The 17979-nt window shown below is 33.4% G+C and overlaps 1 protein-coding gene and 2 long non-coding RNA genes across 3 annotated transcripts; all 3 read right to left on the reverse strand.

Moving 5' to 3' along the window:
- Positions 1-3976: 3976 nt before the first annotated feature.
- LOC147395847 (NAC transcription factor 47-like) lies at positions 3977-6246 on the reverse strand. Its single transcript, XM_086451167.1, has 3 exons — positions 5502-6246; positions 5067-5323; positions 3977-4584 (listed from the first exon to the last, which is right to left on the reverse strand). The coding sequence occupies exons 1-3, from the start codon at positions 5635-5637 to the stop codon at positions 4432-4434; spliced, it is 546 nt and encodes a 181-aa protein (XP_086307293.1). The 5' UTR covers positions 5638-6246; the 3' UTR covers positions 3977-4431.
- Positions 6247-8405: 2159 nt separating this feature from the next.
- On the reverse strand, positions 8406-9486 carry LOC147395848 (uncharacterized). The gene is made up of 2 exons (XR_015180774.1): positions 8890-9486; positions 8406-8816 (listed from the first exon to the last, which is right to left on the reverse strand). It is a non-coding gene; the product is annotated as an uncharacterized LOC147395848 (long non-coding RNA).
- Positions 9487-10547: 1061 nt separating this feature from the next.
- On the reverse strand, positions 10548-16676 carry LOC147395849 (uncharacterized). The gene is made up of 3 exons (XR_015180776.1): positions 16191-16676; positions 10788-15172; positions 10548-10684 (listed from the first exon to the last, which is right to left on the reverse strand). It is a non-coding gene; the product is annotated as an uncharacterized LOC147395849 (long non-coding RNA).
- Positions 16677-17979: the final 1303 nt, after the last annotated feature.

A 17979-nucleotide genomic window follows, 5' to 3' on the forward strand; every position in this document is an offset into this window, starting at 1 on the left:
CTATCCCAAGATCTCTTTTAAGATATTTTAAAACCCTAGAGTTGTCATCATCCCCCTTCAAGATTCCTTGTGACGCAAGCAATCAATCCACCTCATTTATGATTCGTAGTTATTTTCCACATTTTGCTTTTAGAGAGTGTATATCAAATGCATGGGACCCACATGTAACAAGTTAGAAATGGCTGGCACATGTAGTAACCCAATGGACCCACTACAATGCTCCACCAAACCCAAATTTCTAACATAACTCGAGCTTAGAATCCAAATTTCCAACTCCATCTTAAAGTATGGGTCAAGACAAGAACAGTGTCCCGTTCTTAAATTATGGATCAAGAACAATGATTTCAATTTAGATTTAGAGTAGGGATCCAGAATGGCGTCCCATTCTTAACCAAGATTAGTTTGCACCCCGTTTTATGTCACGTGGCATTTTTGGTGACCCACTGACCTTGTGGATATGTGGTCCCTCCTTTGGTGAATCTACACACAAAAGATTAGTTTGATTGGTGATGTGCATCCATTGATTATAGTATTGTCTTAAGAATGATTTTTAATTATTGGATTAAATTTTTTTTTTCAAGAGCTTAGATCTAGTAGATACAAATTATCAAACACTATGATTTTTGGTATGTGGGTTGCAATATTCTATAAATTATAAGAAACAATTTTTAAAGAACGAAACAAACAAACGAATAACAAACATAAAATTTCTTACAATAAATCACTAATCTATCCATAAAAAGTCATTAGCTTATCCATAAAAGATCATTAATCTATGTCCTAACTCCTAAAATAATTCATAATAATTATTATATAGCTATATATTTATTTATTACATAAGGATTCGATTCTCGGTTTGGTTCGGTTCTATACAAGCCTGATCCAAGAACCAAACCAAATTGATTAGTTCTCCATGTTTGTAACTCCGAACCGAACCGCAACTTGTTCCAAACCAAACCAAAGCACCCCAAAGCTATCGGTTTGCCTTGGTTCGATTATCGGTTTAAATCAGATCAAGTTACACACCTACCGGTATACATACAGAGTCAACTTCAAATTCAATAGAGTCAGTTCCCTTGGCTTACTTCAAGGTTCTAATCAGAACCCAAATTGGATAGGGTCCCTAACGGATTCTAGTCGGTTTGGATCCTTATTGGAATCCAAATCCTTGACTAGAGTCATGGACTCAAGTTATTGGATCACAAATGGATCAGATTTTGGTTCTGTTCCAATTCATCGACACACGACTGGAGAGAGATTTATTGTCCCAATTAATAATTATGAATAATCAAATATGGTTACATTTTTATCCCCCCACACTCAAAAAAATTATTTTCTTTCACACTCAAATCTCAAGAACAAGATACAATTTTTTAAGGAGGTTGAAGATGATGGATTTTGATAAGAAATTTAAAAAACATCATTTGTATATTTTTTAAAATTTTCCCAAATTTTTTACGAAATTATTTAGAATAAATTTACCCAAATTAAACCCTATCTAATGATTACTGAATCCAAAATTAATTAATTACAAAGTGAGAAATGTTGACCGAAACCAAACTAACATGCAAACAAATATTTATTGAATCAAAAATTTAGAATGGACCCAATAAGGTGGTCTAGGGTAATAGATTCGCTTTGCCATGAAAAGTTATATTAATTATTTTTTTGCAAGATTGATATGAGTTCCAGATTCAAACGTTCTTCTTCATCGTCAAAATAATCTAGAGGTCAGGCTTGATTCGATGTATCCATGATCATCAGTATGATGTTGTTGTTGTTTGCTCAAATTTATTTGCTTCATCGAATCGCCTTTGTCGTTTTCCATCTTGTTTTTCAAAATGATTGACCACTTCATTATCTCCAGAACATTTTGAATGCCCACTCATTCTAATTCTACACAACACCCATTCTTGGAATTGCTTCTAAAATACCAAAGTCAAAATCAAAAAAATACATAGATATCAAATTTAAAGAGAAATTTCCAATAATAAAAATAAAAATAAAAATTATTGGATTTCTAATAATTTTGATATGCTACTTTGGAGGTCAATCTATTATGAATATATCTACAGAGTAGGCAAAGTGTTATTTTCAAAAAAATTTACCTAATAAAAAATACTTTTCAAAATTACTAAAATACCCCCTTTAATATTTTACTATTACATTACATTTTTGGGAAGGATATTTTTAAGTCTCCAAATCCTAGTTTTGCACTTGAAAAGCAACTCCCCACAAACCCAAACTTCAAACTCCAACTCTATCTTACGTCCAAATAAGCTTGGTTGATCATAAACCTCTACTTTTTTATTTTATTTTTTTCACTCTCCAAATTAAAGTTTTGCATTTGAAAAACACCTCCCCACAAATCCAAATGTCAAACTCTAACTCAATCTTTTATATATATATATATATATATATTTATATGTCCGAACAAGTTTGATTGATCATAAATCACTATTTTCTTTTTTCACTCTTCAAATTAAAGTTAAGAACTCTAACTCCATCTTTTATATCTGATAAGTTTGATTGATAATAAATTACTACTTTATTGGATCCCCAAATCCAAGTTGCACTTAGAACATCAGCTTCCCACATGATTGGCAGACATTGATCTGAATACATTCAAAGTTCACTTTCGGAAATCTTGAACTTTCATAGAAAGACATCAACAAATATAACTCAAACTCCATCTTAAAACAATGATTCAAAATATACCAAGTGTTACTCAAGTTCTTGATTGTATTTCCAAATAATAAAAACTTTGTTCCACAATGCATTTTTGTGGGAGTGGAATATTCCTTGTCATAGTTAAAGACGTGTCAGACTGTTGGCTTTCCTTAAGATTAGAATCATGATCTCCAACTTGTCGTGGGCTTGGCCGAAGCCCACTCTAAAGAGACACTGAAATCTATTGTAGCCCTAAACATCTATTGGGCTTGAATTGCTCAAGCCCTAGTCCCACCGACTTGGGTAGAGCTTGAGCTATGTGCCAAGCCGCATGCACCTTCCTAGCCGACTAGATAGAACCATATCCAAATTATTTTGCTTTAACTTAATCGGGATCCAACCAACCTGAATTATTTGATTCGGGTTGGGTCGAATAATTTTGAACCAGACAAAACTTTTAAATTTCCAAGGCAAATTTATCATTGTCAATTTCTATCGTTCCTCTAATCTCCTAATCTCATTCAATCTTTCACTCTCATCCATGTTTTTTAATCTTCTCTTTAATCTCCTATCCTCAAAAATCTTAATGGCTAATCGTGATTATCATCTTCAAAATCCCTTGCTTAATATCCATCTCCTACGACCATAATTCAAAAATTCGTTTTTCACCAATTTCTCCTAAATCTCTTCAATTTTTTTCGGATCTATCAAAGAACTCAACAATCAAGAACGAGTAAGTAAAGAATTAAAGAGGAATTAAAAGTAAAGAAGAAATTGAGTTATTTTCACATCCTTTCAACTTTCCATTTATTTTTGTTATTTGTTTTAATCGATAGAAAGAAGTTATATTTTAAAATGATCGACTAAAATCACTATTAAGGAGAGAAAGGCACCCACATAATTGTAAATGGATTTTTTATTGATAAATTAGTGTTTTGATGTTCTTGAATTTATTATTTTATTGTTGATTAAATTTTTCGATCAAAGTAATTTACTTATAAAATTCCTTGATCTGATGTGTATTTCAATTACATCAGATGCTTGGAATTTCCTATGGTAAATTATGATGTAGAACTTGGTTAACAATAATAATTGATAAATTCATTATTTTTATAGAAAATCTAATAGTGAGAATCTTAATTCTAGATTTTTCGATTAAATCAAATCTTTATTCGAATTTAGTTGACTAGTAATTATCTAATCATCAACATTAAATGTAATTAATGACGATCTTTTTGACTCATAAATATTCAAAACAAAAGATAGTTTTTGTCCCATCAAGTAGGAACATATGATATGAATAATTGATTGGTTTATAATTCACTTAGGTGATTAAGAAATCGAAGCCAAAATTAAATTACCCCTTTATATTATTTTTCGTCCTTATCTTTTTCTACAAAGTGTTTAGAGCATTAAGGTTCATTCAGCTGGGTTTGTGGGATATAGTAAACCCATTGAACAAAATTGGGGCAAATAACGAACCCATTGCAGACCAAAGTGCAAGTCAGTTCGCATCGACCCGGTTCATGATTTGGCAAAGTAAGAAAAAATTTATCTTCAAAATAAAATCCATTAATATTTCAAAAAGTACATTACTCAACATTGTAAAAGACTTTACTTGCTAAGAACACCTCGTTATATTAATATTTTCAAATGTAACCACTTTTTAACTTTTTTCACCTAACAGCACATAAAAGTCACTTGCCACGCTAAACCTAATGAGGGGAATTTTGTAAATTAGGGATGTCTTCCCATTTCATACTATTCAATCCAATCATCCAATTTGCAATTCTCGATATAGTTAAAAGCTTCATTTAGTTCCGGAATCGAATAAGTTTTGTTGTTTGCGTCTTCAGACCGCTTTGCTCGCCCATTATTTGTAATTCTACACAACACCAGTTCTTCAAATATCTCCTAAATACCAAACATAAAACAAAACAAGAAATTAGAAGAAAGGGTGTAGTTCTTTGTCTATCTAATAATTTGAATGGATACCCTTTTTGGGGTCAATTTATTATGAAAAGGTCCACGTAGTTTCCGAATCTCTTTTACCAAATAGGGAATGTTGTTTGAAATTACTATGAATAGGTCTACATACTGGGTAAAAATATTTATTTGAATTAAAATGAATAGTGTGCTAGAACAGGAATTTCACAAATGTCAATGGACAATATTGTAAATCAGGCTTTCTAAAATTATGCATCAAAATATGTTTTGAAAATATTTATAGAATAGTCAATCTATATATCAGACTTAATTTGTAGATAAGTTGTTGATAAAAATGACTCTAACATGTATAGAAAAAATGTTAAATTTACTTTTAAACCTCTTTGATTTAACCAGAGTAAATTAATGACCCCTATTTTAATTTAAATTATAAAAAAAATTAAAACAACCTTAATGTTGTGGTGTAAAGTGTACTCGTGCATGATCCATGGGGTTTTATTGTCCTTGTCTCTCATGAATACTAGTCCTTGCTTGTATCCAATACACGTTTTTTCTCCATTCAAAATTTTCTTATTTCCACCATTAATTCTCCAAAAACCTATTTTTCCTTTTATGCTTCGTTTGGGATAAGGAGAATTTGGTGTAAACCTTTCTCTCTTAGTAACGTAATATTCTTCTCTTTTTTCGTCTCCCACATGGTCAAGTCCTGAAAAAATCATAAAAGTAAGTCATTATAGATTTCATTATTTAATTGAAAGGTGATAGGATTGGGGGTAAAGTAGACCCTCAGCCCATTCAATAGGGCATTGAAAATTTGTAAGACAGAAAAAGAAGAAAAATAGTCATAAAACAGAAATATATGTATTCATAAAATGCATACGTACCTGGGAGCTTCCATGGTTCAGACTCGTAGACATGGCAGTCCTTAATGGGGTATGGTTGAAGTATTCCCCCATTTACCGTAGTGTTGAGATGCTCCACTAACTCGATATCGCTTGGTGAGAATTTGAAGGGCACCATTGTCTTTCTCTCTCTCTCTCTCTCTCTCTCTCTCTCTCAAATGGAGACTAAGGGAATAAAAATGAATGAATCTTCAGAATCAAGGCTAGCTCCTTAAATAGACTTTTCTCATCATGTCACGTCAGCAACGGCAATTTCCAATCTAACACTAACTTGGAGTCATATTTAGTCCAAAACCATAAAAAGGGTATCTGGATTGTATGTCTATTCAACTTGATTGGGCCCAACGGCTGGACCACTTTTGGCACTCTGACTTTTACTTATTGCTAGATTTCTGCTTTGGGTTTAGGATTTTACATGAACCTAATCATAATTATATATTACTGAAATTACTTGATCTTGGAGTTGAAGTTACTTGATTTTGATTTTGATTTTGATTTTGAGAAGAAATTAAAAATAATTACTTAATATTTCTTTTTTTTTTTTTTTGTCAGATTGATTTGGCCCAACGGCTGGACCACTTTGGATAGACCGGATCAATCATATGTGTCAACGAACTGGTCCAAATTTTAAAACATTAGTTTGATGTGGGGCACTCAATTAGACTCACTAATCCTATAGGGATTTTGATAGATCTATATTATATATTTATAATATTATAAATAAAAACTAAGCATTTATCTAGAGAATGATGATTTAATCTCACACCATCGTAAGAAAATCAAGAGAAAAAAATAACGGGAATACATTGAATTTTTCACAAAGTTCGTTATTAAAATCATTGAATGTATCCCTAAGCTTTTAGAGCCAGATCATTAGATTATGAATGAGACATCAACAAATAAAAATTCTCAATCTAACTCCATATTACATACGAATTGGGATGGCGTTAGCTAAAGTTGATGTGGCAATAAAATCTCTCTAATTTTTTTTTAGGCATTTTGGTTGATCTATTTATATATTTATATTATTAGGTTTAAAATCAAAGCATTCATGCCTTGAGATTTAATCAAATATCCTATAGTCATGATTTAATGTCACACAATCAAAAATAAAATAGAGAGTATACATCAAATATTTGACATGGTTCATTGTTAATATCATGAACTACGTCCCAATTGTCAGAGGCAATTCCCCTCCTCCCCAAACAATTGAAAACATGCTCATATTTATTTATTTTTAATCTCCGTAGTTGCACTTTGTTGTCTAATTGTATCAGTGTACTCCATCGAATCATGTTTATTTGATTATCTCAATGATAATTGACTTCCCTCGTATCTTTTCATGTCAAGGTCGAGTCACATCTCTCTATTTTCTAACTTTAGTTCGTGTATGATCTTCCACCTTTGATCAATAGATTATAGATTAAACAATAATATAATGTACAAATATAACTTATAGTTATATACAACAATGGGTCAAACCCATAATCCTCACAATTTGACATTTGCCTTTTTCTTTATTTCTTTTCTTTTCCATATTTTATTTAGTGAAAATGGTTCCATGTGTAATTGTCCTCCATTCAACATTCCTGGTGAATGGCCCACAATCAACTTCATTTATAACTCATAGTTATATGCAACATCATGTTCGTCGAGGGATTGTATCAAACTTTTATATTAAAAGCACAGGACCCACACGTTAGAAATATCTCACCCTCGCACATGTAGAAATGTCTCTTGGTGCTATTCATGTTAGGTTAATTTGTGGAATATACCGAATCTTGTACAAACGTATTTACAAATATTGAGCAAAAAGAGGCATCTGAGTTTCCTATTTTCTCCAAACCTAGTGAAAACTAAATAACAATACAATTCAATTCATACCGATTCATGATTCAATATACATATATATATATATGGGGGCGGATCGTGGGACGTCTCAAAAAACGTCTGAGAAACAGATGCGTGGGCTTCGTTGGATTTTGGGATTCTAACGGTCTGGATCGCGTAATCAAGCAAGTGCGGGACAGTTGGGACGTCTCAAGTTTGCTTTAATTTTATTTGAGGTATTTTCAAATACCTCCTTCCGTTTTTTATTTATTATTGAAACTCTCTCATTCTCTAAAATAAACTCTCATTTTCATTCTCTCTCACACATGTCTCCTGGTCTATACTGAAATCACAGAGAAACGAACGAAGCCCACGTTCTCACAACTCTCTCTTTCTCTCTCTCTCTCTCTCTCTCTCAATCTACGGCTTCAAAGAACCGCCCCCTATAAATTTTTCATTTTCTTCGATTTTTATTGAAGGATTACCCATCAAAGCTTCTTCTTCATCTTCATCAGTGGGTTGGATTTCAAAGTCTTGATCTTGATTTAGACTGTTGGGATGGGCATGTAGCCATTTTCGGTCAAATATTGTTTGTAGCTTTGACATGCAGAATATGAATTGTGACTTAAAACTCTTATACATTGTTCTACTTTTCTTTCAATTTGTGTTGATTTCTTTCTGTTAGGAAAGGTGGTTGGTCTGTTCTGTTGGACTGATTACTTGTACAGGGCAGTACCCATCGCGTCGAACTGAGTTAACCCTTAGAACAACTAAGGCAATTTCAACTACATTGAGAAAACATGCATCTCGTGTGATTGAACCCACGACCTTCAACTTGAGTAAAATAATCACTAGTGTTCTATATATAAATCAATTTAATCTAAGAGTAGTGTTGGTGTTTCCTAGTTTGAGTAAAATAATTGATCTAGAAATAATTAAATATAAAATTGTTCCACCCTAAGAGCAAGATCAGAAGTATGAAATCATATAAAGTAAAGAATTTATTTCTAAATAGATGAATTGAGGCATCTGTTGTACTTGCCATCATAAACGAAGGATATCGAATATGTATCTACGTTTTGCATTTGACAGTGTCTACGTGCCAAGCTCTGAATTGAGAACGGAAAAAATTCTAAGCCCCAATATCACAATAAACTCAACTAAGCTTTTCCAATTCTAAAAAATATCGAACCAAAGATAAACAATCTCTCAAAACAATTGAAGATGGTGGATAGCATTCAATATGACTGCAATCTCGTTAAAAGAAACAGATCTTCTTCTAGTAGTACTGCCTCTATCTCCACTCATTCTTCCTGCAAATTCAGAGAAGCCAACAAATGGGCTCATTGGTGTTGATGGTGCAGAATTTAACGACACCACTGACTGGGGTGGAGTAAATGATGCTGGAGCAAGAACTGTTAAGGTTAGATCTTCTGATGTTAAATTTGAAGCCTGAAGTGTTAACACCTGAAATTTTCAAAATCATTGCACAACTAAGAGAGAAGTTATCAAATATTGACAAACAATTTTAAATACCCACATCAAGTAATCTCACTGCCTTTTCTCTCTAATGATCTTCACAGGGGCTATTATAGATGTAGCACATCAAAAGGTTGTTCAACAGAAAAGCAAATTAAGAGATGCATAATAGATGCTCCAGTACTCATCATCACTTACTCCTCAAGGCATAACCATCAAGACCCTGATCACATCCATCCCAACAGTCTAAATCAAGAACAAGACTTTGAAACCCAACCCACTGATGAAGATGAAGAAGAAGCTTTGATGGGTAATCCTTCAAAAGAAATTGAAGAAAATGAAAATTTTATAGGGAGCGGTTCTTTAAAGCTGGAGAGAGACAGAGTTGTGAGAGCGTGGGCTTCAATCGTTTCTCTGTGATTTCAGTAGAGACCAGGAGACGTGTGAGAGAGAGAGAAAATGAGAGTTTATTTTAGAGAATGAGAGAGTTTCAATATAAAAAAAATGGAAGGAGGTATTTGAAAATACCTCAAATAAAATTAAAACAAACTGGAGACGTCCCAGCTGTTCCACACTTGCTTAAATAGGCGATCCAAACCGTTAAACCCCCAAAATCCAACGAAGCCCATGCATCTGTTTCTTAGACGTTTTTTGAGACGTCCCACGATCCGCCCCCTATATATATATATATATATATGAAAATGTTCAGCAACAAACATTTTGGCAAAATATGGGTTAGAGGTTTTGGAATGGGCTGATTTTTGGTGAGGATGATCTCTACGGTGAGGAGATCATTATCACCAAAAATCAGCCCATTCCAAAACTTCTAACCCCATCAAAAATGATTTACAAAAAATAGATGGTCCACGATATTTCAACTTGTAAACTGGGGCTAGAAGTTTTGGAATGGGCTGATTTTTGGTGAGGATGATCTCCTCACCGTAGAGATCATCCTCACCAAAAATCAGCCCATACCAAAACCTCTAACCCATGTTTTGAAAAATGTTTGTTGCTGAACGGGACCCATATATATATATATATATATATATATATATATATATATATATATCAACCTTGTCAAAAATCAGCCCATTCTCAAACTTCTAACCCTATATTTACAAGTTAAAGAATTTTGGACGGTCCATTTTTTGTAAACCACTTTTGATGGGGTTAGAAGCACTACAAAATTTTAGATTTTTAGTAGGGGTCAAAAACCGTCGCAAATACCAAAAAACTGCTGTTATTATTAATAGTGATGGTCACGTGTAGCGCCACTATAGGTGGTGTGGCTAAAGGCCATATGAAGCCCTATAGTGGCGGTCAAAAACCGCCGCTAATCTATTGTATTACCGTCGCTATAGATATGAATGAGCCCTATGGTGACGGTCATAAACCGCCGCTATTCATTGTATTACCGTCGTTATAGATATGAGTGAGCCCAATAGTGACGGTCAAAAACCGCCTCTAATAGTGTATTACCGTCGCTATAACTATAAGTGAAATCTATGGTAGTGGTTAAAAACCGTCGCTAATTAGTTTTTACTATAGCTATAAATACAATATTGAATGCTTATAGTGGTAGTAATGACCACCGCCAATAAGATTTTTATTTTTTTATTTCTTTTATTTTAAAATTATTTGTAATTAAATACCTATTTTTATACAACCTGTCAATTAAACACAATTACTTAATAAATTAAATTAGTTAAGAGACAAGTATAACAAAATAATAAGTCAATTGAATTAAGAGTCAACGCTTATAAATCCATGTTTATCACTCAAAAAACAAAAACTATCTATCATGGTTGTTGTTGTGGACACTAATCATTGTCGGGTTGATTGTGCTGCTCATCAACCTACAATTCATATACATTAATCAAATTAGTCATATCAATAAATAAATATTTATTAATAAAATATTTTAAAACATAACATATTCTATTATCGGTGAGAATTTACCTTTCTCATTAGAGTAATGATCAATTCCTTGAGTCTCTCCACCTCAGCATCTCTCACAATCTGTTGTTGCTTTAAAAGAAGATTTAGATCAAAATTGCCAATCGTTAGTATTTCAGATAGGAAATATTGGAAATTGCAATTGGAAAGATAGACAAAAGTTGTATCAACTATCCACACACAGCACAAGCAAGCCAACAAGACAGATCCGACTGTTGCGGGTTTGCTTATTATATTAGTCCATTGGTATCCATTTAACATTGGAATAATCCCATATGCTTAATATCAAAAAATTTCCCTTCAGTGGGACTAATGGAAACTGCATTTTAATTCAAAACTTGCACATTACTAAGTGATTTGGGCTATTGAATGAACACCAACGCAATCTATTGTTTTTCTTCTCCCAAAGAATTCAATGGTTCAGACAGTTTAAAACATTCAGATGTAGTAGGCTTTTAAGCTCTTTGTCTTAGGTAGAGCAAATCAGTGACAGATACTGATCTCTGGCATTTGTGCCCATGAGTCCCCAAACAACTGATGTTGTGGCGCCTAAGTTCTTCCAAGTAAATTACGTGGAAGGAAGGTTGTGCTTGAAACTAGACGCAGGAGAAGCGTCCACCTCAGCCACATTTGATAACAAAATGAACATCAAATATCTTATTAGTGGGGATATTGAATCGTCTCCATTGTCACCTAAATTCACCCAAACAAATTGCTCTAAGTCTAATACTACTAACCCAACATTAGATTTAGCAATTTGTAGAAGACAACAATAACTGGCGGAGCAAAAAATGAAGATACCAAGATATAGGAGTGGGGGGGAAAAAACCTAGGAATTGCGAAATTGAAAATTAACGCATTTGGAATATGTAGGAATAATCCTAATTGGTGAAAAAAAGGGAAAAAAATAGAAAAGTCTAAAAGGGAGAGAGAGAGAGAGAGAACATGGGTTTATGGTAGTGAGAGCAGATAGAACACACTAAAATTGATGGAAGATTTGGCTTTGGATATAATTAAATGGGGTATAAAGATTTCTGCAGCCAACCCAAAATTTTGAAATAAGGCTTCAAGTATGATGCTGAGTCTAACAATAATTAGCTAACATTTTTTCCATTGCACCAGATATCAGAACAAACTACACACAAGTTGGCGATTAGAAAGTAAGAGCTTTCATAAGAATCCACCATAAATGCAGTCATAAAGGAGTCTCTATTGGACACTTGACACAAGAGAAGAGAAAGAGAGACTCAACTACCACAAAATAATTCTATAGATTGAGATTGTATCTATATATAAAAAAAGGGTTTGGGAGATATATATGGGATTTTAATCAATCCAACTAGTTACCTAAATACAACTATTTGACGATTTAGGGAAAGAATAGCTTGGTAAAATAGCTTATCTAACTTAGTGTTTAGATACGGCTCACCCACTTACGCTACTCAACTAGTTACCTAAATACAACTATTTGACGATTTAGGGAAAGAATATTGTTGGGATGGTGAACTAACTAAACCCCATAACTTTTTAAGACCTTTCTTGCTAGCACCAACTGCATATGAAGACTAATTCACCAACCTTGTCATTGTTAATTGGGATGGTGAACTAACCTTGTTCGTTACTTTGTCATTGCCATTGCCAAGCACCCAATTGCCTTCTTTGTCTAACTCTGCATTACCTCCACTCCCTACATTGCCTACAATGCTCACAATTCCAAAGGTCACATTGCCTCCACTGCCCGCAAATCCTTTGCCCACCATACCAACGACATTCCCCACAATTCCAACCATCCCAACCACAATTCCTTCAATCCCTTTCCTCTCCCCTCCCCCTTCAACCACTAGCCCATCAAATGTTCAAGTTATATATGGTTAGAATACATTGATGATGCCAGTAGTCCATATTGGAAGGCCTTTTACCTATGTTATCTGGTTTCTTTGGTTTTGATTTTCAGTTTAGTTAAATTTATCTATGTGAGTTTGATTGGATAGTTTTTCTTTGTTTGTGGTCTATTTGTATGATTATGTAATTCCCTTTGATTTGTTGTCTATCTTTTGAAATAATAATGGACTGCTATATTCCTTTTTAAAATTTTCTTCTAAATAAGAATGTTTATGATTGTCAAGAAAATGTCATTCACTACAAAAGGATCTTCGGGAAAAAAAATGTTTGCTGGTATTTTCGCTAAGCAAACAAGAGAATTAAAATGTAAAAATAAAGAAATAGTTAAGATACAAATAAACATTAGAGCTTCATAACAGATAGCTTACCTTATAACAACAAAAAATCAGTACATGTGATGGTGTTGGGTGTATAAACAAAATGAACATGAAGATGACATGAGCATGGGCCTACATCTAATCAGTAAGATAGATGGGTCATCCCTTGAACTCTGTATCGGCACACATCATAATAAAGAAAGAAAACAAATTAACAAGTCCTATAGTTTAAAGAGATTAATTAAAAAACACTCACAACCATTTATAGTTATATACTACTAGTAATAGGAAGGGCTCTATAGAGTATTGAGAGCAATTAAAAACATAAAAAGAAAAATCATAACACACAAAACAGAACAATCATACAAAAGAAAAAACCAAAAACACTAAAAGGCACAATCACTATTGGCAGCAATGCGATCTAGGATCTTCGACACCACCTCTTTAGATTCCTTAAGTTTCTTATATCTCTGTTTCAGTGCTTTGGGATTATTTATTTATTTAAAAAAAAAACAGAAGTTTTACAATTGACAAGGAAAAGTCTTATTGTCTTAGTCTGCCCCATACCATACACAACATACACTCACACATGACACACACGCAATAGCAGCAACACAATGGGACCAGTAATTTTGGCCTCATACATACATGAACCTTTGGTACCTTTCCCTTCTTTCCCTAATATTTGATTGGTTGGTAAACATTCTTCAAAAAATGCTTCTATTACAATTGCTTTTGGCATATAACCAATTCTAAAAAACAAAATCAATTCAACCAATAATGATTTCTACAAGCCCATACAAGAGAAATTCTTTTTTCTAAAAAAAAAAATGAAAGTGGTAGCCCCTCATTTTTAGAAGAATACATATTTGATAGGTTCATGTTTAACAAAATGTTAAACCAGTTATAGGTATAATACTTCAAAACAGAATATTAAACTAATATAAATTGGTTTTTTAAATTGGTAAGCATGAAAATTACATGGTAGATTACCTTATTTCAAACTCGATATTATCTAGTTTTTCGGTATGACTTGTACCCTAAAATTACGTTGCTCACAAATGTACGAGATTTCGGTAGCAGTCCTGGTTCTTGAGTGATACCGATGGAAATTTAATGGATTGTTGTTTTGGGAGGGATAGAGGCTGCTGATGAACTGTTGCTGTCTATGTTTTGTTATGCTTCTCCAGACTGAAGATGATCAGCGTTGCCATAAGATCATGTGTTTCTGTTGTTTCCACACCAAACTGGAGATTGATAATTTTTTCACGCATCTGGAGAACAAAAGCTGTTTCTAATTAATAAAAAGTAATAAAGGGACAACTTATATTGTAATAATAAAACCATTTGCCACTGAAATAATTTTTCTAACAACAGCACTAACAGTGAAAGAGTTTTACTCTTATGCCTTTTTACAAGCTATATACAATTGGAATGATTTTGGTCAGACCTTTCTAAAGGATCTGTTTTACAGTTTTATCTGTAAATACCATTTTGATGACACCTTGACCATGTCTCTGATTACCCAAATAACATGCAAGTTATTATGACACCATGAACAGTCCCCCATTAAGCTATTAGCTCAATCCCATCAAAAGCCATAGAAAAGAAATTAAGTCAATTTTGTTGACAAGGAGCACTTCATCTAAGAAGTAATCGATACAAACTTAAGCGTGCAAATCTTTCAAAAATTTAGTGGGGAGTCGGTACTTGTGGAAAAGCATGTATTAACATGGAAAAGCAAGCAGAGATAAGTAAATACACTTACCCGCAAATTCTCATATTATTTACCATCCCACCTTCGAAATAATTGAAGAACTATCTTGTAAAAGGAACTTTTATACGACATTTATTCACCCTAAATTTGGAGGATTCCCATATCTTTCAGCACAAGGAATGGATATGAACTTTTAAAGATCAACATAAACATAGAGTCCAAATAATTGCTACAAAAATGCAATGAATTCTAAAAATGAAGGTAAAAACACACAAACATTTGTAGGATATAGCAATACTTACAAGTACTGCAAATCTGTAAGTGAACCAAGTTGTGCAGGATGATTTGCAGGATTCTCTTACACTATTTGGAGCAATGCCTACGTTAGATCAATCATACCACGATTCTCAAGCCCCGATTCTCCGCATATGAAGCCTTACTAGTCTAACATGCTATGTAGGAAGATTTGAATCGGATTCTTTTGTTTTTCCCCATCTTAGAACAGATGGGGTCTACAAAATTCCATAAAGCAAGACAGGGTAGGTAGCAATGAAGATTAATTGCAATCCCATTTAAAAAAAACTTTTAAGAATGCAAACATATATACAACATAATTTCTTTTAGATAGAATAACCCCATAACCACAGTTCTGGTTATGAATGGGTACTTGAAGAGCTTCACACATCCCAAATAAATGAAGTCCAAGATCAAGTCACTTAATAAAGCAACTCTTCTTTCAACACTTTTGTATTGTTCTGTGCTTTTGCTTTTCTTGAGGCATATCCATACAACCTCCTTTATTTCCTTTAATCTGATTAACAGATTTTATATCTATCAAAAAAGAAAAAGAAAAAAGAACTTCAAAAGGGATGCCAAACTCATGTCAAACACCACACTATTTTAACTGTACATGCTTGGTCCATTATGTGTCCTATTTCATCTAGTAATTAACACTTTTAAGACATAATTCATGCATGCCAACATCTCCTCAAGTGGAAAAATCCAAGTTTCTTGTAAATCATCATTCAAGAAAGCAGTGATATTAGATGGAAAAAGGATGACAGCATAAAAGAGGATACATAAATGGTACTATTAATCACAATTGGTGCAGAGATCTATATTTTGTGAAGTTCTTCACCATATCCTTGGCTTCAGCCATTCAAATGTTTCATCAAAAATGAAATATGAATGGATCAAGAATTCATCATATTTTGATTAATTATAAACTAAAACTTAATCCTACAGAGACTTCTCGCAATTTTGGTGAGGTAAAAACTAGAGCAATCTATAAAGAATAAGAAAAGGAACTATAATACGTGCAACATGATTTTAAATAGCTGCACTGATGGGAAATGATTGCATTGATGCCAACAACAAAGACATAGTAACTACTAATCAAACAAACAAAAAACTCTCAAATCTACCACATCGCAAATCAATTACATAGAATCTGAAGTTTCAAGATTGTACCTACTAATTGAGTAATATTGTTTATCTCGATCTCTAAAACCAGGGAACTTAGCTCAAATTCAAGCAACCTCTATTGAACTCCCCCAAATGTCTTACAGCAAATGTAGCTCATTCTGCGATTTGGATCATAAATCTATCGAATTCGACGGGAGAAAGAAATAGAAGAGATCTTATTATAAGAATCATACCACATTCTGCGATTTGGATTCTCTAAACCTCAAAGAGCTACGAAATCTGCGATTTCGATTCTCAAAACTTCTGAGAATGTGAAAAGGAGATGTGAAGAGCAGATTTCAATTCTCAAAACTCCAAAAAATATGAAGAGGAACTTGATACAGAGAAAGAGACAGTGATTTGGATTCTCAAAACCTTAAAGAACTACGAAATCTGTGATTTCGATTCTCAAAATTGCAGAAAATGTGAAGAAGAACCTCATAAAGAGAGAGAGAGAGAGAGAGAGAGAGAGAGACCTATTAGAATGGAAATCGAAAGGAGCTGTGATGAACTTGTTACAGAAAGAGAGAGAGAGAGAGATTGAGTGATTTCCACAAAATCTGTTGATACAGGAGAAAGAGGTTTTTTTTTTGCGAAATTTCAGTTTATGGCGCGGAGGTTGTGCTCTATAGTGGCGCCTATTTTGGCCGCCGCTGAAACTGGGTCGCTAAAAGACACTATTTTTTTGTGAAGTTTTTGGAATTGGGCTGATTTTTTTTGGAAGGATGATCCCCTCAACATAGGGTCATCCTCACAAAAAAATCAGCTCATTTCGAACCTTTTTTCCCATATAAGACAAAAATGTTTGTAGCTTTATGACTCGCTTTATGGTCTACGGATCCTTACCCCATATATATATATATATATTATATGCTTTGACGGGCTGCACGTGACATCAAGAGAATTTTGGTTCATATTTTCCAAGATATGCCTTTAACATTAGTTTCTCAAGAAAATAATTAAAAGAATATATGTATACCTGAGAGATCCATGGTTCAAAGTTGTAGACATCGCATCGTTAATGGGGTTTGATTCAAGTATTTCTTTGTTTATCTTTCCTTTGAGGTAGTCAATAAGGTTGTATCCATAGGTGAGAATATGTAGTGTGACGTTGAAGGAACCAAACAATAACCCAATACAAGCTTACTATCAGTCACTCTCTCTCAATTAGAAACTTATGGGAAGAGAGATTATTTGAAGGAACCTTGGGTTCCTTTTTATAATACTTTTCCATCTCCAAATCTAAGCTTCAATTTATTTACTGAAATTGCTAGGAATGCATCTCTAAACTCCACTTCCATGAAAATTTATTTCCCCAACTCCATCTTAATATGATGGTTCAAAGTCCCAACCATAATAAGAGTTAACTATAGGCCCATGATGGACTTAGACCCATTTCAGGAGTTTAGGTTCCAAGAAGTACCCAGTCTGATAACTTGCAGGACCAATTCGAATCCTTCCAATCCGATAGTGATCTTAACCAATAATGTGTTGAAATATATAAATAATGTAAATTTACATTTTGCATTCTTAAATCAAATCGAATTATAATGATGCTTAGATTGGATCCAGAACAATACAGACCGTATTGGATTAATACCAATTTGGATCAAATCTGATCCATCTTGATTATATGTCCAATGATAAATTTTAAAAACTTCATCCCACTATGGGTGGCCCATTGAGGTGTTCTACTTAAGGGGTAAACCACCAACTCTGTTTAAGCAACTCTAATTTAATTATGGTAGTCAGGCTCCCAGATAAACAAATTCATTTGGACACACCATGTGGAAGA

Source organism: Akebia trifoliata, chromosome 8, assembly GCF_017979445.1.
Source record: "Akebia trifoliata isolate Shusen 1 chromosome 8, ASM1797944v1, whole genome shotgun sequence".
Taxonomy (NCBI): domain Eukaryota; kingdom Viridiplantae; phylum Streptophyta; class Magnoliopsida; order Ranunculales; family Lardizabalaceae; genus Akebia; species Akebia trifoliata.